Here is a 22,652-nt window from a genome sequence, read left to right as displayed (position 1 = left end):
AATATGAGCTTATACCTTGGGTTTTCTTTATCCTCTGGCTGCCCAAGGATTCCTCTCCCCAGGCCATTCAGGGGTCTTTGGAAGTGTGCTCATTGGTTGGGCAGCGTGTTCCATAGCCTCTGCAGTGTGTGCCGAGCGTGTGGTTTAAGGGTGATTGCAGCAACATCACAAGGCCCCTCCACACAGGTGGTGGGAAAGGGAGGGGTAGTGTCCCCCAGTGCTCCGTCATCCGGAGTGCAGGGGGCAGTGACAATGCCCTTGCAGGTCTCTTGCAGTAACCGCCATGGTCTGGCCATGGCTATTCTCATCCCAGACACTAACGTTCTCTGACCGTGGGATGGTCTGCAGGTAAACACAGGCAGGGTTGATGAGCCACCAGAATGATTGCACGTATTGATCATTTGTGTTGAGCTTGTGTAAGAATGGGCTTTGCCCCCAGGAGGAAGGCAAGAGGACATATGCTTATGGATTTGTCCTGACCCCTTTACACCTTCTCACCCAGTTCATCTGGTAAATAGTGTCACATGAGCAGGAGGGTAATGTGAGGTTGGTTGTAAAATCTGTAGCCATGGAGGGCAGTGGCCTTCAGCACCTCAGTCCGGAAGCCACACCCAAGACCATGGCCTCGTGAGCATCATTAGCACGTGTGAAGATGTGCCAAAGACAAACCTCTGCAGTGCAGACCCAGCCTCTTGCAGCCTGGCCCCTAAAGCAGAGAATTTTGAAACACCAAGTCCCCTTATGGTCATGTGTGCAACAGTCTCAGAATTTAATTTTCAAAGCAAAACTCATACTATTAGATTTTTTTCAGAAATCTGTTCCACTGAATGGACTCATCTGAGGGAGGACAGACTGTTGTTTCCTTGATTGGATGATGTGGGATTTTGGGAGACTCTTGAATGAAGAGACGGGGGAGAGAGTTTGTCACACGGAAGCTGAGGGCTTATTACAGGCCTGTGAGTCACAGGGGCTGCAGGCAGGTGATGGGGAGAGGGGTGAGTGAGTGCGGGCCAGCGTGGAGCAGAGCCTGGGAAGGGTGGGGTGCAGACAGGGAGGGAGGGAGCGAGGCCAGGGAAGAGGAAAGGCAGAGGAGTGAATGAGGCTAGCCAGGATGCTCCAGAGAAGCAGAACCAAGAGGGCTCTGTGTGTGTGTGGAGAGAAGGAGGGAGGGAGATCGAGAGGGAGAGGTTTCAGGGAGGTTGGTTCACGCTGTTGTGGAGGTTGGCAAGACCTAAATCTGCAGGGAGGGCCGCCGGGCTGGAGACCCAGGAGAGCCCGTGCAGCAGTCAAGGCCAAAGGCGGACTGCTGGCGGAGTTCCCCGCAGGAGCGGCGGCTGCGGCTGTGTTCTAGCAGTCTGGAGTTTGTCACCGCTAGGGAGCTGCGCTGAGATCGACGGATAGACGGATAGACGTGAGAAAGCCCAACCAGGACGCTCCGGAGAGGACTGTGAACCATCCTCAGAGCCTGGCCACACTCTGCCTCGGGGTCACCTCTGATGCTGCGTGCGAAGCGAGCAGACAGTCAATTATGCCACCAGGTCTGCCGAGCACTAGGATGGCGGGGTTTCAGAAGGCAGCTAGGGTAGAAGGCGGTGGCTCTCCCAGGCGATGTGTAAAGCAACTGCAACTTCTTATATTCAATCAGACCTCAGCTGCTGCCATTTCCAAATAATATTCGATCAGAGTTCCCATATATCAGTGCTTCCAACTTTGGCTGCACATTGGAATGACCTAGAAGTGTTTTTAAAACTCCCAATGCCTAATCCATAGCCTAGAACAATTCAGAATTTCTGGAGGAGGGATCTGGGCATAAGTACTTTTATAAGCTCCCCAGGTGACTCCAGATATACAGGCAAGGCTGAATAGCTCTGCCATATACAGCTCCAGCAGCTTTGTTCTACGGTTGACCCTGCGTAACACAGATTTGAACTGCACATGTCCACGTTTATATGGATGTTTTTCTGTAGTAAATACTACAGTACTACATGATCTGCTGTTGGTTGAATCTGTGGATGTGGAATAGTGAATACAGAGGAACCTTGGATACAGAGTGCTGACTATAAGTGATATACAGATTTTCCACTGTGTGGAGTGTCGGCGCCCCTAATCCCTGCATTGTTCAAGGGTCAGCTGCATTTCCTTTCCCACCTCCCCTATGTGAGGCTCCCCCAATGTCCATTTAACCCGTTTCCATGGCCATTCGAGCTGCTAGGGCTCTGGAAAGGGAGTTTTCCACAATAATGTGATTTTCTTGGGGCCTGCACTTTCTCACATTGTATCAGAGGGTTTAAAATGAAAATGTTTAACGTTTTGACCTTGAGGAGCCAGCAGGAAGGGTTCATCTTGTAGACATCATGAAGGAACCAGAAGCAAAATTTGGTAGAAGTTACGTGGTATAAAGAAAAGGGGGCATCTGAACTGACCAGACTGGGCTTGGGCTCCATTTTTCTGGGGTAATTCTTCCTTGGGCAAATTCATCAGCCTCACTGAGCCTGTTTCTTTATCCTTAACATTGGGATGATAATGTCTGCTTTTCAGATAGGGAAGGACTAGAGATAATGAATAAGTAAATGGCTATCCTGTAGTGGGCGTTCAATAGATGGTATAAACTGTTGGTGACTGCTTGACTTAAGACAGACAAGACAGAGGAATTAAAAGCCAAAATTTGATGTCCAATGACCTCTGACCCTCAGTTCTCTCATTTGTAAAACTGGGATAATGTGTTGGGTTGAATAGCATCCCCCCAGTATTAATGTCCACTTGGAACCTCAGAATGTGACCTTATTAGGAAATGGGGTCTTTGCAGGTGTGATTAGTGAAGGATCTCGAAATGGAATCATCCTAGATTTAGGGTGGGCCCTAAAACCAATGACTGATGTCTTTATACGAGAAAGGAGAGGGGAATTTGGACACAGATTCCAGATTTCCTCTAAGGTAAGAGACACAAAGACATACAAAGTAGAATGCCATATGAAGATGGAAGCAGAGGAGTGATGTGGCCACAGGTCAAGGATTATTAGAAGCCACCAGAAGGAAGGATTCTTCCCTAGAGCTTTCAGAGGGCACATGGTGCTGCTGACACCTTAATTTCAGACTGTTAGCCTCTGGAACTGTGAGAGGATAAACTTCTGGGGTTTTTAATCCACCTGGTTTGTGGTCCTTTGTTATGGTAGCTCTAGGAAACCAATTCAGGTAGTAATATAGTACTTCTGGGCTATTGCAACTATACCTGAATTTATACTGTAAATATTAAATTTAGAAATGGTAAAGTTTTAGCTAACTGTTAATTAGGATTATTTAGATATTGGATAAACAGCCTAGTCTGATGATATTCTGTGCTAGGAGCCAAGGCCGCTGGTGCTTGGAGGGTCTTTCAAGGGTGACCGTTTGAGAGATGGAGTGAAATAACGAGTGTTGCATGTAGCAGGGGGCCACGTGAGAGGCAGTAAGGCAATAAGTAAAAATCAAATTGCGGCCTGCCCTGGGCACATCCACCCACCAATCAGGGGAAAAGGGCTCCCTGCCCTTTGATCTCAGGAGCACAAGCACAGCCCCTTGTGACGCACACATAAACACACGCACGCTCAACTAGTTTAGACTTTGCTGGCTCTCATCCTTGGACACCCGCTCCTGGAGTTGTGATTTCAATCTCTGTCCCAATAAGCAGCCACAGAACAGAGATTCATGTGCACATGACATTTTTGTTAAACCCACTGGAATGTACAGCAGAGTCTCCCTTTATCATTGTTGATACAGTCACACAAGTAAGCCCTGCAAATACTCCATGCCTAGGGTCTAATGTGGCGCCCAGGTGGGCCCAGGAGAGGTTCATCTGTATGTTGGAAGAATATTTTGCAACAGGTCTTTTCTTTCTCTTGACGTGAAGCTTACCCGGAAATCCACTTTGCTGGGCGTGGAGACTGTGACTGAATTGGTTGCAGGTAGATATCTTGGCCTCTTCCTCTGAGTTGGGTGATATAAGGGCACTAAAAGGTCACGATGGCAGGAAGTCTAGCAGAGGAAAATATAGGCAGTGCCAATGCAATTTATTTTACAGTAAAAAGAATATTATTTAACCCCATGACTTTAAAAATTGGCAAAGTTGAGTTAATGCATGTACATAAAATGTCAACACGAGTGCATTTTAGAATTTAGTTAGAAAATTTTTCAAATGGAATAAAACGTGCCTAGATTGAGAGTTTTCAGAACACTGTACCAGATTCCTGGCAAAGTAGAAGTCGTATAGCATTTGTTTCCCTAACTCTACGTCATCTAACTTCATAATTTGAATCTTAATAAAATTAAGTGTTGAGTGAAAACAAATCCCAAAAGTATAACCAAATATATTGGCTCAGGCCGGATTAAGCCTCAGCGGAAGGTTTTGTAAGCTCTTGTAGTGGAAGTGTTTTTTCTCTTCTTCCTGTCAGCATCTCAGAGGAGCTGAGTCTGGCAGAGCAGCTGCTAACAGAATGAGCTGGAAAAACAAGGCTTGGTTCTGCATTCCCAAAGGTGCTGCACGATGAAAGGATACAAATCCCAAACCCTAATGCAAGTGGCCTGGCTGATGGCCACCATGTTCCTGTCCTCAGGCCATGACGTGCATATGGCCAGGGCCATACACGTAGTAGGCACTTTACCATTACTTGTTCAGTGAGTGAATGAATCCTACAGTACGGTGGAGTACAGTGTTGATCAACTTATTGGTTGCAACCCTATTGTTGTTGTATTAAGAAATCAGTTTAAAGGACTTCCCTGGTGGCGCAGTGGTTAAGAATCCGCCTGCCAATGCAGGGGACACGGGTTCAAGCCCTGGTCCGGGAAGATCCCACATGCCGTGGAGTAACTAAGCCTGTGCGCCACAACTACTGAGCCTGCGTGCTGCAACTACTGAAGCCCGTGCACCTAGAGCCCGTGCTCCACAACAAGAGAAGCCGCCGCAATGAGAAGCCCGTGCACCGCAACAAAGAGTAGCCCCGGCTCACCGCAACTAGAGAAAGCCCACACGCAGCAATGAAGACCCAACGCAGCCAAAAAAAAAAAAATCAATTTAATGGTCACAATATCTTTCTTTTTAAAAATTTTTATTTATTTATTTATTTTTGGCTGCGTTGGGTCTTTGTTGCTGCACGCGGGCTTTCTCTAGCTGCGGTGAGCCGGGGCTACTCTTTGTTGCAGTGCACGGGCTTCCCATTGCGGCAGCTTCTCTATTGCGGAGCACGGGCTCTAGACGCACGGGCTTCAGTAGTTGTGGCACATGGGCTCAGTAGGTGTGGCTCACGGGCTCTAGAGCGCAGGCTCAGTAGTTGTGGCTCACGGGCTTAGTTGCTCCACGGCATGTGGGATCTTCCTGGACCAGGGCTCGAACCCGTTTTCCCCTGCATTGGCAGACGGATTCTTAACCAGTGCGCCACCAGGGAAGTCCCACAATATCTTTCAAACAATAGGATAGAAAATAATAGGATAGAAAATAAAGTGGTCTATCACACGTGTTAAAAGTGTGTGTGTGTGTGTGTGTGTGTTTCTACTAAGCCATGATGTAAAATGTATTTCTGAAGGCATCAGAAGCTCTTCAGGAGCCAATGGAATCTATTTTTCTCTTTGCTGTCTTCTCTCTTCTTAGGTATGGTGACAACCCAACAGTAACTTCTCTCCCCAGCCATAAAGCAGGTTTAAATTCTTGTAGTGCCAGCTAGTTAGTCAAGACTGGAATCATAAAGTGTGGCATGTCACAGCTGTGCCTCCTCTTTCCACTCCTTCAAAGGGATGCAGAATTTTGCTGACCCATCAGTGGCTAAGATCACTGTCTACTCTATATTGCGGTACTCTAACCATAGATTAGCTCTCTTAGGGAGGAGTGAGAGTCAAGACACACATACCTAGCCATTTCTTGGCAGCCACGTGGTAAAACACTGTGAACTCGGTAAGGTTTGTCCTCCAAGTCTGCAGCTGACCCTTTCTATACCGTTCCTTTTCTCACAATATCCCCATTTTTATTCTTCCAAGCATGCTTCCTCCCATGTTAAAACTTGCTTTTAAATAATCAAATAACAGGTATCATCTGTGAGGAAGGGGTTAGCAGGCACCTAAAGGAAAATAAATTCAGATCTAAACGAGATTTTAAAGATCAATCTCCCTGATTTTGGACCCTTGTGCCCTATAGGCTCTCCTTGGGGTAATCAGGGTCATTCTAATAGTCCAATCTGGAGTGTCACCTGCATGCAATCTTTATTCTGCAGGCCTTCCCTCATCTTTTTTTCTTTATCAAAATTTATTTGTCCTGTGTCTCATTCTATCAGTATGCTTTCCACTGCTGGATCACATGAAATTATAATTTGATCATCATTGTCAATAGGATTCTGGGATTTAAGATGGAGAGAGTATCTTAAATGAAACAGTGAGTCTCATGTTGGGAATCTCAGCTTCTGGGAAAGAAGGAAGGTATTTGGTGATTAAGCCTGTAAAATTAATAAGTTCTTAGTAATTCTCAAGTCAGTCTGTATGTATTTTCAGTGCTTCCTAATGGCACGGAGTTAGGCCTTATTGGGGAAACAGACAACTACCTGGCCTCAAGGAGTTTGCAGTTAAGCGAGTGGAATGGGGAGTCTTGGATCCCAAGCACTTGGATCCGTCACTTTAAATAATATTTAATCGCAGTAGGGATTATCTTATGACTTTAAGGAACCAAGGCTGAGAAAAATGAACTGCTTTCCCCAGGTTCTATATAAATAGTGAGTGGTGGAGTCAGGATTTAAATTCAGATCTGGTCTGGTTCTGATGCCTATGTTCTTTTCAGCATTCCATATTGTTATGGACACAGAAGCCGAGAGGGAGAGGTGAAGAGAGCTATAGAAGGCTGTATGGGGCGGATGTGGCCTGCTGTGGGAGTTTAGAGGAGGAAGCGCCCAATGCCCTGGACCAGTAAGAGAAAACTTTCTAGGAGAACTGGGAAGTGGCACTCAAATAGGGTCAGAAGCCATGAAGGACAACTTATTTGATAGTAGCTGGAAGAAGAGAGGTCTTTCCAGGTAGGATGACCAATAAAGGAAAGGCTTGGGAGTAAGAATAAAAATGTGCTGAAGGACAAAAGGGGGGAGATCTGATTAAGGGAATGAAAATTATTCCTGTGGGCTGCCTTCTCTTTTACTGCATCTTAATTCAGTTGAGAGAGGGGGAGTCATCGCAGGAGATGGTTTCCCTCTAAGGGACAAGAGCTCAGGAAGCTCAGCCTTCCACACAGTCTTACCTGGAACCACTGCCTCTGAGAGGATGTTCAGGGTCCCCAAGGAGAGGGGCCTTTCTCAAAAGTCCCTGATGATGTAAGTGGTGAGCTTCCAGGGAGCTAGGGCAAGGGAGCCAGGTGTTTCTCCCTTCCCTTTTTGGAATCCAGGCCAGTTTCAATTTACATTACACAGCTTAATCCACAGAAACAGGAGCCAGAGGCTGGTTCTTTCTCTCTCTTTTTTTTTTTTTTTTTCTCTCCAAGACACAGAAACCTTTATTTTCTCCCTACACCACAAACCAGTGCTGTTAAATAATATTGGATAATTGCACCTGTCGTACTCCCCATATTGTGCTGAAGAAAAATAATTGCCGGTTTTCTGCTTTGCAGTTTAGCTGTGACTCCGTCATTTGACTTGGAGCATGTCATTTTCTCCCATTTTAGACTGTGTACAGTCAAACTGTGTGAAAGGACTCATAGATAGCGGCCCTGGGTGTGTGAGTGGGCGCGGGCCTCATTCAGCAATGATTTCTAATTTATACAGCATTGAAAATCCACAGCTATAAATAAACAGTTCTGACTGGCTTTGCTGCCTACTCAAATGCTTTATTAAAAAAAAAAAAAAAAAGGAACCACCAACTGCATGAGAATGGAAAATAAGATCTGGCTATGGATTCTGGTTGCTGACACTTGTGCCCGCGGAGGGGGGGGTACCCAGACTTGGGATGGGTTCAGTGCTCATCCAGGCAGCCTTCTGGGAGGCCCAGCCTCCCCACTCTTTCCTTGCCCCGCCTCACACTCCCCATGTGCAGGCGCAGCGTGTTTGGGGATTACGGTATATGAAACTGACTTCCTGTTATGACAAGTATTGCAAGCGAGTAGGTGCAGAGGAGCCAAAAATAGCTTGAAAAATGTATGACCCATTTGCAGGGAGCATGGGGCTAATGTATTGTTTAGGCAAACAAGGTTAAGTCTTCTCCCCAAACTCAAAATTGGTGTCACATGTGAGATAGCAACTCCAGAATATAAGCACAGGTATGGACCAGTCCGTGAAGCAGTAATGTAGCTCCTCCCCCTGCCTGTATAGGTGAGCGTTTCCACCCAGTTGGGGTCCCTAACCCCTTCTTTTGTGTAACCTTGCAGATGTGCATACGTTTTTGCTTTTTAAAATAAAGGCTTCCAGATGCTCAGTTCCTGCTTTGTTCTGTAATAAAGAGGAAGGAAAGTTGGCTTGGGAATCAACCATCTGTGTGACCTTGGATCGGTTTTTTCCCTTTCTCTGAACCCAGTGGTGTGCTGGAGAGAGTTTGTACAGGCTCACAAGGATTCAGTGGTTCTGTGTCTCTCTTCCCAACTCTGCATTCAGTGACACGTTGGTAGCTTGAAAAAGGTCATGTTGGAGTGTTTACACCATGGCAATGGGCAAACTATAAATCAAGGCCTTAAAGTTTTCTTTTTTCCAGAGAGTTGGATTTTAAACATTTACAGAACACCAACATCAGAAACTCAGTTTGCTCGTTTGTAAAATGAGGACATAATGCATTTTCTACTTTTAAGACTTTTGTGAAGATAAAACGAGGTCGTGGAGGTGAGAGTGGCTCTAAATTACATGACACTGTACAAGTATTACTGCTGGTTTTCTCATCATTTGGTTTGTATTGTTGTTTTCTAACCACTAAGGGCCAAACACAGCCTTATGTAGGCAGCTAATACTGTCTCCCTTTTAATGAATGTTTAGTCAGTGTTCATTACAGGTGTTTTGTTGCTTCTCCTTTCTTAAGCTACACCAGCACCAAGGAAGCACTGTGTGCTTACGTATGTGCTCAATGGGGAATGGTTCTGGGGTATTTCTGGTGTTGGAATAGATATTGCACAGCGACCAGTCATGCAGCAATCCCAGTTTGATTTGGTCCTGGGGACAGTGAAACCACAAATAGAAATCTGCAGGCTCATCGCAGCCAAGAGCTTACTATGACTCCGAGAAGTATGCAGCCCGAGTCATCTTTGGGTGTGGAAAATCTGGGTGATCCCCTGCAGGCTTCACGTTTGGAGAATTTCCACTGTGACAACTGCTTCTGGGCTCCTGCTGAGACAGGTGCTAGGAGCAGTCAAGAAGCAGCAGGTGTGGGAAAAGAGGTGGTGTTCCCAACTTAATCCAAAAAGACTTGAGGCTCTTATTTGTATAACTGTAAGAGTAGGTTTCAAGCAGTTTTCTTGGTGCCTGTCCTAGTCTTCCCTTGGACTACCTGCCCTGTTGGGATAGTCTGCTCTCTTCTCTAACCCTATCAGACTGCCCTTGGTGTCCATTTCAACCAGATTTCTCCTCTATAATGTTAGATTGGGAAGCCCAAGTACAATTTACTCTGGTGCCCACACCCAACCCACATGGGCCTGTTGACCCATCGATGGACTTGAACATGTTTACCTACCACTAGTCATTTGTGTTCTTTACAAAATATGTCTGTAAATAAAGACCCAGAAAAATCCTCTAGGAAAATTAAAGCAGTGTTCATGAATGTGCTTGTTAATCATCTGACAATCAGCTTTGTTAAACCGTAAACTAATGCAGCAAAGTGCTTTGTACTTAAAGCAGTGTCAGCAGTCATCATAATCATATCACTTCCCATCCAGATTATTCCCCAAGTAAAATGTACATTTATTTGACAAATTAATCAGTATACCAATGGAAGAGATTTTGACAATATCAGTGTGTTCAGTGTTTACCTGCCCCAAATGCTTGCTCACAAGAGGGACAGATTTACCAGTATTTTTTATAACTTATTTTCTCATCGCCCCAGTTAATTTGCTATTATACTAGGTAGACAGACAACTTCAAAAGCAACCATCTCCCTACATTTCCATTTGGACTGAGAAAAAAATAGATGAGAAGTCCATGAAAATAACTAGCTTATGAAAGTGCCTCTGTTTAGGAAAATTGGGATTATTCAAAAATGGCCCAGGACTGGGAGTTAGAAGATATGGGAGACAAAAGCTTTTATTTTGGTTCTGATGCTAATTCTTTGGCCTCATGCAGGTGACTTCTCATCTAGGTCCTCAGCATCCTCCTCTGTAAAGTGAATAGTTTGGATGATCCTAAGTTTCTTTCTCTCTCTAAACATTCTCTAACACCACATTTACGTGAGTTTCTTTGGCTTTGGGCCAGATGTTGACCACAGACCATCCTCCACAGAGGTCAGACGGATGTAACAAATTCTGTGACAGCAGGAATTGTTTTGGGTGTGTCCAGTAAAAGTTTTAAAAAAACAAGAGTCCTCAAATTCAGCTACCTTCATGGCTGTCTTATTAAATTTAAATATCATTCCCTGTCCTTTTTACCTTCCTTTGTTGCTCCACCACCTCCCTGCACCAGGAAGAAAAAAGATGAAAAAAACTCTCATGTTTTCTTCTTCCTCGGTTCTTGGAAAATGTTGTCTAATCACTTCCTCTTCTTCCTCGGCTGCATCGTGTCACCTGCACAAACAAGAACAGAAAGAGACCTTAGCCTTCAGGCTTTCCCTAATGGGTATTCTTGTGTGGGTGGACATTCACCCTGACTTGGGACAGTGGAAAGTTGAGGAAGCTTTTCTGAAGGCAAGATGATGTATTTTAAAGAGTTCTGGGAAACCACCAGCACCGCCGCAAGGGCAAGAAGGGACATCTTGCTGTCCTACTTGGTGCCTGGCTCACAGCCGGCCAGCTGACCAGCGGTGCAGTTCATATCGCGTGGCTCTGAATACGTCCTGTGAACCACTGATGGCTGTTGCTTTTGGCCATGTGTTTGTAGGCTGCACACAGTTCATCAACAAACTTTGAGACTTTGCAGATGGAGATGAACAAACCACATCAAATGAGAGAGGAAAGAGAAGAATGGATATTCACCTAACTAGGGGCCATTCTGTGACCTCTCACCAAATCAGCTTATTGGCCTGGGTAGAAAAGTACTGGCATATTGATTTAGTTTTTAGTAAGCTTATTACTAATTGTAATAAGTAATAAGCTTACTACTAATTAGGAATTACTAATTACCAATCTAATTGTAGCATTAGATTTCTAGAATGACTTCCATTTAGCCAACCATGGGTACCCCCATATTTAATGATCACAAATCTTTACATAAACTTTGAAACTTTGAAAACTTCATTAACTCATTGTCCTTCCTGTCTGTTGCCAAATGCAGTCTTTTTTCAGCTCAGCCTCTTCTCATCCATTCTGGAAGTTAGAGCCCTATTACTTCCGGCTCGGTATTACCATAGCAATCTCAGCTCCCAATTCCATACTTTATGCTTCAGACCCTGCCCCCTCCATCAGTTATATCTTTAATAGTAAATTTTAAATATCTTATAATTTTATTTGCTGAAACTCCCCTTCTCAGAGGCTTTAGTGACTGATGACTTGAAGTCCTCCTGTGGTCCCCTCATCACACTGATTTTCTAGGGCAGACAGCTCCTAATCACACAGCCCTCGTGGCCACACTTGAATTCATGTCTCTCAACATTTTTAGGCACAGTCCTCTCCTTTCTTCTACTCCTCATCAATCCATACTATATCCAGTCACTCCGGTGAAGCCTAGCTGATTTATCCAGCTTTACATGCTTCATGTTCTTTTCATTTATGCTTCCACTTGTTTTTCATTTTTCCCCCTTTAGGTCTTCTCTACATTAGGTCTATAAGGACAAACACAGTATCTTCTCTTTTCTGAAATATACCCTTAGGGCCTTTAATGAATCAGTTTTCAGATAAATAACACGTTAATTCTCCTGTGTTCAAGAGCTTGGTCAGTATAAACTTCTCAAAGTTGTTCCCTCTGTGGTCACTCTGAGGGCACCTAAAACTTTGTTTATCCATGTTGTTACCAACCCTCAACACTTCGAATCTAACTGTAATCAAAACCTCGCTTCTTCAACCCAGGGTTCCAAGGATTGGAGATTCCTTCTCCAGTTAAGAAACACAACAGAGCATGATGGCTTAGAGAGAAACAGCAGAAGCAGCAACAGAAGTGGTGGTGGGAAGTTCCTCTGGGGGAGGAGGGCAGATGGCTTCTTCCAGTGGATCAGGGTCTCCCCTGTCCAACACCTTGAAGCTAGATAGAGCACCAGGAAATTCCCACATGCCCACCCGTGTGCTAGAGAAGGCACCATCCCCAGATGTGTCTCTGTGTGGAGCTCTAACAGTCATTTCATTCTGTAGAGACGTACACGGTGTGACTATCACAGAAATCACATTTTTCTTTTTGTTTCTAGCAGGTGGGGATGGTTCCTTAGTCCTGAATTCTTATGAGGCTGAGCAGTCTCTAGACTTCTTTGAGTCTTCAGAATTTATCTCTGACCGTGTTTCCACAGTGCATGGCTGGAGATAAGGGAAGTGTTGACTTAGTAATAGACCATATTATCTTACCCAAAGTTCACAAAATGGATTTCAAACTGGTTGAGAAATAATGTTCCTTGTTATCACTCTTTTCCTCATTGAAGGGAGTCTTTCCCAGTGGAACACCTCCTAGTTGGTGGTTAGGGGGTTAGGTCCACCCTGATTTCGTTTGTTTCAGTTTTTGTTTTACTGAAGTATATTTGATTTACAATGTTATATTAGTTTTAGGTATACAACATAGTGATTCAATATTTTTATAGATTATACTTCATTCAAAATTATTGTGAAATATTAGTTATATTTCCTGTGCTGTACACTACATCCTTGTATCTTATTTATTTTATACATAGTAGTTTGTACCTCTTAATCTCCTTCCCCTATCTTTCTCCTCCCCCACCCCTTTCCCCACTGGTAACCACTAGTTTGTTTTGTGTATCTATGAGTCTTTTTCTGTTTTATTATATTCATTCGTTTTATTTTTCAGATTCCACATATAAGTAAAAAGATACAGTATTTGTCTTTCTCTGTCTGACTTACTTCACTAAGTGTAATACCCTCCAGGTCCATCCATGTTGCTGTAAATGGCAAAATTTCATTCTTTTTTCTGGCTGAGTAATATTCATATGTTATCTTCTTTATCCATTCTTCTGATGATGGACACTTAGGTTGCTTCCATATCTTGGCTATTGTAAATAGTGCTTCTATAAATATTGGGGTGCATATATCTTTTCAAATTAGTGTTTTCCTTTTCTTTGGATGTATACCTAGGAGTGGAATTGCTGGGTCATATGGTAGTTCTATTTTTAATTTTTTGAGGAGCCAATTTACATTCCCACCAGTGTGTACTAGAGTTGCCTTGTCTCTCCATCCTTGCCAGCATTTATTATTATTTGTCTTTTTGACAATAATAGCTGTTCTAACAGGCGTGAGCTGATATCTCACTATGGTTTTGATTAGCATTCCCCTGATGATTAGTGATGCTGAGCATCTTTTCATGTGCTGGTTGGCCACCTGTATGACTTCTTTGGAAAAAAGTCTATTGAGGTCTTCTGCCCATTTTTTAATTGGATTGTTTGTTTTCTTGATATTGAGTCATATGAGCTCTTTAATATTTTGGATATTAACCTGTTATCAGACAAATCATTTGCAAATATCTTCTCTCATTCAGTAGGTTGTCTTTTCATGTTGTTGTTGGTTTCCTTCACTGTGCAAAAGCTTTCAAGTTTAATTTGATGTAGTCTTATTTACTTATTTTTGCTTTTGTTTCTCTTGCCTGAGGAGACAGATCCAAAGAAAATATTGCTAAGATTTATGTCAAGGAATGTACTGCCTGTGTTTTCTTCTAGGAGTTTTATGGTTTCCGGTCTTACATTTAGGTCTTTAATCCATTTTGAATTTATTTTTCTGTATGGTGTGAGAAAATGCTCTAATTTCATTCTTTCACATACACCTGTCCAGTTTTCCCAACACCACTTACTGAAGAGACTGTCTTTTTCCTGCTTTATATTTTTGCCTCCTTTGTTGTAGATTAATAGGCCATATGTGCATGGGCTTATTTCTGGGCTATTTATTCTGTTCCATTGATCTGTGTGTCTGTTTTTGTGCCAGTATCATACTGTTTTGATGACTATAGCTTTGTAGTATAGTCTAAAGTCTGGGCACATGATGCTTCCAGATTTGTTCTTTTTTCTCAAGATTACTTTGGCTCTTCAGGGACTTTTGTTCTTCCATACAAATTTTGGAAATTTTTGTTCTAGTTCTGTGAAAATGTCATGTGAGTGTTTCAATAGGGATTGTATTGAATTTGTAGATTGCTTTGGGCAGTATGGACATTTTAACAATATTAATCCATGAACACAGAATCTTTCCATTTAATAGTATCATCTTCAGTTTCTTTTATCAGTGCCTTATGTTTTTAGGGAATAGGTCTTTTCACTTCACTGGGTGAGTTTATTCCTAGATATTTTATTGTTTTTGATGTGATTGTAAATGGGATGATTTCTTACTTTCTCTGTCCGATAGTTCATTATTAGTGTATAGAAAAGCAATAGATTTCTGTATTCATCTTGTATCCTGAAACTTTAGTGAATTCATTTATTTGTTCTAATAGGTTTTTTTGGTGGAGACTTTAGTGTTTTCTATATATAGTATCATGTCTGCAAATAGTAACAGTTTGACTTCTTCCATTCCAATTTGAATGCCTTTTAATTCTTTTTCTTGTCTGAGTGCTGTGGCTAGGACTTCCAATACTATGTTAAATAGAAATGGTGAGAGTGGACATCCTTGTCTTGATCCTGATTGTAGAGGAAAAACTTTGCTTTTCACTGTTGTATATGATGTTAGCTGTGGGCCTTTATTATGTTGAGATATGTTCCCTCTGTACCAACTTTGTTGAGAGTTTTTATTATGAATGAGCGTTGAATTTTGTCAGATGCTTTTTTTTGCATCCATTGAGATTATCATGTGATTTTTATCCTTCATTTTGTTAATGTGGTATATCACATTGATTGATTTGCAGATATTGAATCATTCTTGCATCCCTGGAATAAATCCCACTTGATTATGGTGTGTGATCATTTGTATATGTTATTGAATTCAATTTGCTAATATTTTGTTGAGAGTTTTTGTGTCTATATTTATCAGGAATATTGGCCTGTAATTTTCTTTTTGTGTAGTGTCTTTGTCTAGTTTTGGTGTCAGAGTAATGGTGGCCTCATAGAATGAATTTGGGAGTGTTCTCTCCTCTTCAATTTTCTGGAATAGTTTGAGAAGGATAGGTATTGACTCTTGTTTATTTGTTTGGTAGAATTCCCCCTGTGAAGTTGTCCAGTCCTGGACTTTTGTTTGTTTTGGGAGTATTTTGATTACTGAGTCAATTACAATACTAGTAATCGGTCTGTTCAGATGATCTATTTCTTCCTGATTTTGTCTTGGAAGATTGCATGTTTCTAGGAATTTATCCATTTCTTCTACATTGTCCAATTTGTTGGCATACAACTGTTTGTAGTGATTTCTTATGATTTTTTGTATCTCTGTGATATAGTTTGTTATTTCTCCTCTTTGGTTTCTTATTTTATTTGGGTCCTTTCTTTTCTTCTTGATGAGCCTAGCTAAAAGCTTATAAATTTTGTTTATCTTTTCAAAAAACCATCTTTTGGTTTTATCGATCTCTTCTATTTTTTAATCTCTATTTTATTTTCTCTCTGATCTTTATTATTTCCTTCCTTCTGCTGATTTTGGGCTTTTTGTTCTTTGTCTAATCCCTTCAGATGGTAGATTAGGTTGTATGAGATTTTTTGCTTGTTTCTTTCTTGAGATGTGCCTGTATCACTGTTAACTTTCCTCTTAGGACTGCTTTTGCTGTGTCCCATAGATTTTGGAAAGTTGTGTTTTTATTTTCATTTGTCTCGAGGCATTTTCTGATTTCCTCTTCAATTTTTTTGTTGACCCCTTGGTTTTTCAGTAGCAGGTAGTTTAGCCTCCATGTGTTTGTGTTTTTCTAAGTTTTCTTCCTGTAATTGGTTTCTAGTTTCATACTGCTGTGGTCAGAAAGGATGCTTGATACAATTTCTATCCTCTTAAATTTTGTTGAGACTTGTTTTGTGGCCTGGAATGTGATCTATCCTGGAGTACACTCTATGTGCACTTAAAAAGAAAGTGTATTCTGCTTTTTTGGATGGAATGTCCTGTAGTTATAAGTCCAACTACTCTAATGTGTCACTTAAGTCTACTGTTTCCTCATTGATTTTCTTTCTGGATGATCTGTCCATTGATGTACATGGGGTGTTGAAGTCCCCTATTATTTTATTATTGTCAATTTCTCTTTTTATGTCTGTTAACATTTGCTTTATAAATTTAGGTGCTCCTATACTAGATGCATATATGTTTATGAACATTATAGCTTCTTCTTGTATTGATCCCTTTATCATTATGTAATGTTCTTCTTTGTCTTTTATTACAGACTTTGTTTTAAAGTCTACTTTGTCTGATATGAGCATTGCTACCCCAGCTTTCTATTCATTTCCATTTGCATGCAATATCTTTTTCCATCCCCTAACTTGCAGTCTGTGTTTCCTTAGCTCTGAAGTGAGTCTCTTGTAGGCAGCATGTTTTTTTATTCAGTCAGCTACTCTATGTCTTTTGATTGGAGCATTTAGTGCATTTTTATTTAAAGTGATTGTTGATAGGTATGTACTTAATGCCATTTTGTTATTTGTTTTCTGATTGTTTTTGTAGTTCTTCTCTATTCTTTTCTTCTTCCTATGGTCTCTTCCCTTGTGATTTGATGATTTTCTTTAATGTTATGTTTATGTTCCTTTCTAGTTTTTGTATATATATTGTAGTTTTTTGACTTGTGGTTATCATGCAGTTCATATATATTGATCTATAACTATATCTATTTATTTTAAACTGGTAGTCCTTTAAGTTCAAACACATTCTAAAAGGTCTACATTTTTTCTCCCCCCACACCATGTTTTGTATTTTTGATGTAATATTTTACATCTTCATGTCTGTCCCTTACCTGTTTATTATAGTTACAGTTGATTTTACATTTTTGTCTTTTAACCTTCATACAAACTTATTTCAGTGGTTGATCCACAGTCTTTATATTTGTCTTTACTAGTAGGATTTTCCCCTTCCTATAATTTCTTATCTCTTGATATAGCCTTTTCATTTTCATTTAAAGACTCCTTAACACTTCTTGTAATATTGGTTTAATATTGATGAATGTTAGTTTTTGCTTGTCTGAGAAACTCTTTCTCTCTCCTTCAATTCTGAATGATAACCTTGCTGGGAGGAGTATCCCAGGTTGTAAGTTTTTTCCTTTCAGCACTTTATCTATATCATGCCACTCCCTTCTAGCCTGCAAAGTTTCTGCTGCAAAATCAGTTGATAGCCTTATGGGGGTTCCCTTGTAGGTGACTCTTTGTTTTTCTCTTGCCACCTTTAGAATTCTCTTTTTATCTTTAACTTTTGCCATTTTAATTATGATATGTTTTGGTGTGGGTCTCTTTGAGTTCATCTTGTTTGGAACTCTCTGTGCTTCTTGTACCTGGATATCTGTTTCCTTCTTCAGGTTTGGGAAGTTTTGAGTCCCAGTTTTATCAGTTACATTTTCTACCCTTTTTTCTCTCTCTTCTCCTTTTGGGAACTCTATAAGTCAAATGTTAGTACGATTGATGTTGTCCCAGAGGTCCCTTAGACCATTCTCATTTTTAAAGATTTGTTCTCCTTTTTGCTGTTCTGATTGGGTGACTTCCATTATTCTATCTTTCAGATTGCTTATGCATTGTTCTATATCACCTAATCTCCTGTTCATGCCATCTAGTGTGTTTTTCATTTCAGTTATTGTATTCTTCAACTCTGACTGGTTCTTTCCTGTATTTTCTAGTTCTTTGTTGAATTCTCATTGTGTTCATCTGTTCTTTTCCCCAGTTCAGTTAATATTTTTATTACTATTTCTTTGTACTCTTTGTCAGATAAATTATTTATCTCTGTTTCATTAGCATTTTTTCAGGTATTTTTTTCTTGTTTCATATTGTCTTCCCATTTTGTTTAACTTTCTTCATCTGTGTGAAATCAGGTGAAACAGTTGCCTGTCCTAGTCTTGATGTCATGTCCTCGTGTGGGACCATTCCCGTGCAGTCTGTGTGAGCCCAGTGGCTTTGGTGGGACAGCTGGATTTGAGGTGAGCATCTGCATCTTCCCCCAGGGTGTGCTGGTAGCCACGGCCTTGGTGGGAGGTAGGCCTGGAGTTGGAGGGGCTAGAGCCAGAGCCAGGTGCAAGCCAGGGCTGCTTCTGTGCTCAATGACTGTCACTGCTCTGTTGGGGGTTGGGGTGAGGGCGGAGGGGCTGGAGCAGGAGCCCTGAGGGAGCTGGGTTTCTCTTGGGTATGATGGCAGTCTCCATCTTGGTTTGGGACAAGGTCAGGGCCTAAGGTCTTGGGGCCGCACTTCTGTGCTGGTTTTACTTTTTCCCCAGTGTGTGCCCTCAGTTAGAGGCTGGGTCAGGGCTGGAGGGGTTAGTGCCATGCCACTGAGCTGACCCCACCCCTCCTCCCCCCAGTGTGCACAGAGATCTGTGCTCCAGCGATGGCATTCTCCATCCGGAGTGTGGGCAGGGATTCGTGAGCTGGTAATGGTTGCCTCTACCCTGGGCAGAGGCAGGGCCAGGGTCCAAGCCAGCTCCATTCCCTCCAAGTGTGCACATTCTCGTGGGCAGTGGCAGCCTCTGCCTTAGTGGAGAGCAGTGCTGGAGCAAGAGGGGCTGGAGCAGGTGCCTGGTGCAGGCTCGGGGGCACACTGGGATGGTCCCTAGGCATTTTTCAATCAGCTGCCTCTTTGCTGTCACTGGGAGTAAGCAGATCTGTGCGTGTGCTCTTCAAGAGTGGAGTCTCAGTTTCTTACAGCCCTTATTAGTAAATCCCACTGGTTTTCAAGCCAGCCAAGGGGGCTCGTCTTCCCCATGTCAGACCCAAGGGCTGAGGTGCCTAATATATGGCTCGCACCCCTCGTTCCCCAGGGAGGCTCCCTTAGCTTGTGATAGCCCCCTCCTCCTCTGTGTCCCCCACCAGCGGTGCGGGTCCTGACCAGATGGCTTCTTCTCCCTTCCTACTCAACTGCGTGTGGACCTTTCTTTACAGCCTTGGTTGTAGAATAGCTATTCTGCTAGTCCCCAGGTCAGTTTCAGTGAGAGAAGCTCTATATGCAGTTGTAGTTTTGATGTGTTCATGAGGGAAGGTGAGCCCAGTGTCGTCCTACTACACCATTTTGATCTCCTCCCACCCTGGATTATTTTAGTCCTTTCTTTATCCTATGTTAGTACCAAGGAGTAGAGGTATTTTAGGCCAAACATTTAATGTTCGTCTTGTGCAAGATTCAAACATTTTCTGCTGGCGTGGTAAGGGAAACCATTCCTTTAGTCAACATCACTATGGATACATACGTAATTATATACCTTATTATTCCAATAGTTGGAACACAGGATAAGTAAAAGCTACTATTAAAAAAAAAGATTTACACCTATGTATCTACCATCACAAAAGCTACTGCTAGACTTTGAACTGAAAATTTGAAGAACATTTGCCTGGTTTTAGAGGCTTGGCTTGGAAAAGGGTGAGAAGGCAGATTGTGGGGGGGGATATGAGGTGTTAGAAGAATGAGATTTGAACATAGTACAAGTGAGTACAAGATTTGAATGTAGTTGAGTACAAGAACATGAGTACAAGTCACAGTGCAGAAGTAGTAGGAGGAGATGGAGTTGAGAGCTGGCTGGAGAAACCCTAGTGGGGAAAGAGGCTGCGGAAGAGGGAGAAGTAATGATCCCTAGTGGACTCTCTGAGCTTAGGGAGATGAAGTTAGGACAAGAAATGCAAAAAGGAGATGTATTTTTCTAATGGACTAAATGGTGCCCAGTGAGGCCATGCTTTATAAATACATGTGGAGTCAACTCATGATAAGATTTTTTTTAATGAAATGAGTAGGGACAACATGCAAGATAGACCTTATAATAAATTTCTTTATGGGTAAAACTAAGTAGGTAAACTAGATGGCCTCTAAGCAGCTTTCAACAATAAAATCTCTTTTAAATAAATCTGATCTGTAGGAAATAGTATTAAAGGAAGGTTTTAATATCATTCTATCCAAGGCACTGTCACAAGGTCACTTGGCCAGATTGGAATTTTCAGCTTATAAACTATCCTGGGTGAAAAGGATCTGTGGTCTTGGGCCCTGACAAAGGATACCCCTGGCATATATCCCTCAGTGAATGTAAGGAGAGGGGCTGTGGGCCACAGGTAAGCTGACTGCGTCTCCAGCTACACCTACATATAAGAGGCCGTCCATTTTGGCCTGGAGGCACTTAGTCCCTTTCAGTGCCTGGTATATCTTGTAGATTGGGTTTCTCTTCCTGATGGACTTGTGTCCTGGTGTCGGCATCCTTATGTCTTATCAAGAAGGAAAAAAAAAAGAGAGAAAATTAAGTAGTTAAGTGGCAGAGAAGGAGGCCTATACTGGGACCCCCTGACAGCCCCTTTCTCCCATTCAGAGTGGAAATAATCTGTCTGGAGTATCCCTAGATGCTCAGCCATGGTGAGCCAAGTTTTCAGTGATCTACCAAAGACTGCTTCCCCCTGCCGGCTTCCATCATTGTTTGAAATCAGTGTTTCACCTAGCTCTGCCTGAAAAGTAGAAATTGACTCTTTCCTGGTGGGTATCTGGTCCCAGTAATTGACTCAGTGTTTGTCCACCCTTCTGTTCCATGATACAGAAAAGCTAGCACAGGTCAGGAAATGAGATGGTGACAAGTCAAGCAGGGTGGCCCTCTGGAACCTTTTGAGAGCTTTTTGAAGGCCAGCAGGACCTTCCTGAGGGCTTGACAACAGTTGTCTCCCTGGCGCACAGGGTCAGCTCTCTGCATCTGTATACCCCTGGAGAATGTCACACACTTTCCAAGTTTACATTTGATTCCTGGTATCACTCCTTATTATTGCCCGTCTCAATCTCTTCTTCATTTTCACCCACTGACATGACACACGAGGAAGTATAAAGTGGGTAGACGTGACCATCATTTCCAACACCCTTCTCAGCCAAGCAGCTGACTTGGGAGAACACCACATTGGACAAGGAGGCTTGTAGACATAACTATTTAAACTGAAAGGAGTCCAGGGTCCTGTGGCACATAGGGCCTTGCTCTCGGACCAGCAGTGTCAGTCTCTCTGGGGCACATGTTAGAAGGACAGAATCCCAAGCTATCCTCCAGATCTACTGAATGAGAATCTACATTTTAACAAGATCCTAATTTTAACAAGATTTTCAGGCACATACAAGTTTGAGAAGCGCTGTTCTGTGACAGTGGTTCTTGACCCTGACTGCAAATTAAAATAACTGGGAAGTTTTTAAAAATACCAATGCTGAGTCCCCATCTCCATAGATAGATTTAATTGGTCTGGGGTGGACCTGGGAGTTAGTATTCTTAAAATTCCCCTAGTGATTTTGTAATGTGCAGTCAAGATCGAGCATTACTGCTAGAGAGATACTTGCATATTACCTGGGTCTTGACCGATACTTCTTGATCACTTGGTTAGTTGGCTGGCGACTCCCAACCAGGCCGCACTGTGGCTCAGAAATTTCAGAAGCAGAGATTCTAATCAATTCTAATCTCAATTAGCCCAGCCTCCTGCTTCACTCTGTAAGTTCTTCAGGAACTACACCCTCTCTGTCAGTTTGCATTCAGTTAGGTGGCTGTTACTTTTAATCACCTTCAGCTGGGGAAACTGATAATTTATGCATGAAGTTGAAGGGGATGATTGGAATATCCACATAGAAAAGAAGGTTACTGATTTTTCCTTGGAAAGAATGAAATTAACAGCAATAGTGACTAACCCTGTGTGCCAGACCCTATACTTGGCAGTTGACACGTCCCAAGTCATTTATTATCCTCCAGAATCCCACGAGGAGGGTACTAATATTGTCTCCATGATATGTAAGAGAAAACTGGAACATGAAGACATTGAGTGCCTCGCCCAGTGAAACAGGTCTATAAGTGGTAAGCCCAAGGTAGGAACCCAGGCAATCAGGCACAGAACTTTTCTCCAAACCACAGCTGCCCACTGCATCACTAAAGCACTCCTTTGAATTTCTGCTCTCATCCAAGGAAGCTCAGGCTGTGGGAAAAGGTGAGAAAGTAGAATTAGCCCTGAATTTGGACAGAGTAGGTGGCCACTTAACATGTTTCCATAGATCCAGAACAGAGGGTCTAGAGGCGGACTCAGAGATAGAGGGACCGCACAGTGTGTTGTCCAAGCCTAGACAATGTAAAATTCTATTCACACTGGCACAGCTGGCATTAACCAGGACTGTCCTAGGCAAACTGAGATGTGCAATTGCCTTTCTTATAGGTCGTCTCATCAGCGAGGAGTTGAAGTGCATTAATACAGGATACATGGTTGGTTTGTGGCCAGGTGAAGGACATATCCTAGTTTTCTTGATTCCTATTCCGATGCTCTTCTCCTGTTTTGTATTGCCTGCCCTAATTTTCATCTCTTTTTTGGCAACTCTCTAACCAGTA

At 42.5% G+C, this 22,652-nt stretch overlaps 1 protein-coding gene across 48 annotated transcripts in view; it reads right to left on the bottom strand.

Annotated features, from left to right (window-relative positions):
- Positions 1 to 743: 743 nt before the first annotated feature.
- ADTRP (androgen dependent TFPI regulating protein) overlaps positions 744 to 22,652 on the bottom strand; it is a 112,819-nt gene continuing 90,910 nt past the window's right edge. For 44 of the 48 annotated variants that reach the window (XM_082344551.1, XM_082344524.1, XM_082344514.1 and 41 more), the window contains one exon: positions 9,977 to 10,690. In XM_082344551.1, the coding sequence (XP_082200677.1) occupies positions 10,656 to 10,690 (35 nt within the window). In that variant the 3' untranslated portion in view covers positions 9,977 to 10,655. The other 4 variants (XM_082344529.1, XM_082344547.1, XR_014232087.1 and 1 more) reach the window with 3 other exon arrangements.

Source organism: Balaenoptera borealis (assembly GCF_965194805.1).
Source record: "Balaenoptera borealis genome assembly, chromosome: 12".
Lineage (NCBI taxonomy): Eukaryota > Metazoa > Chordata > Mammalia > Artiodactyla > Balaenopteridae > Balaenoptera > Balaenoptera borealis.
This window is presented reverse-complemented; position numbering and strand designations above follow the sequence as displayed.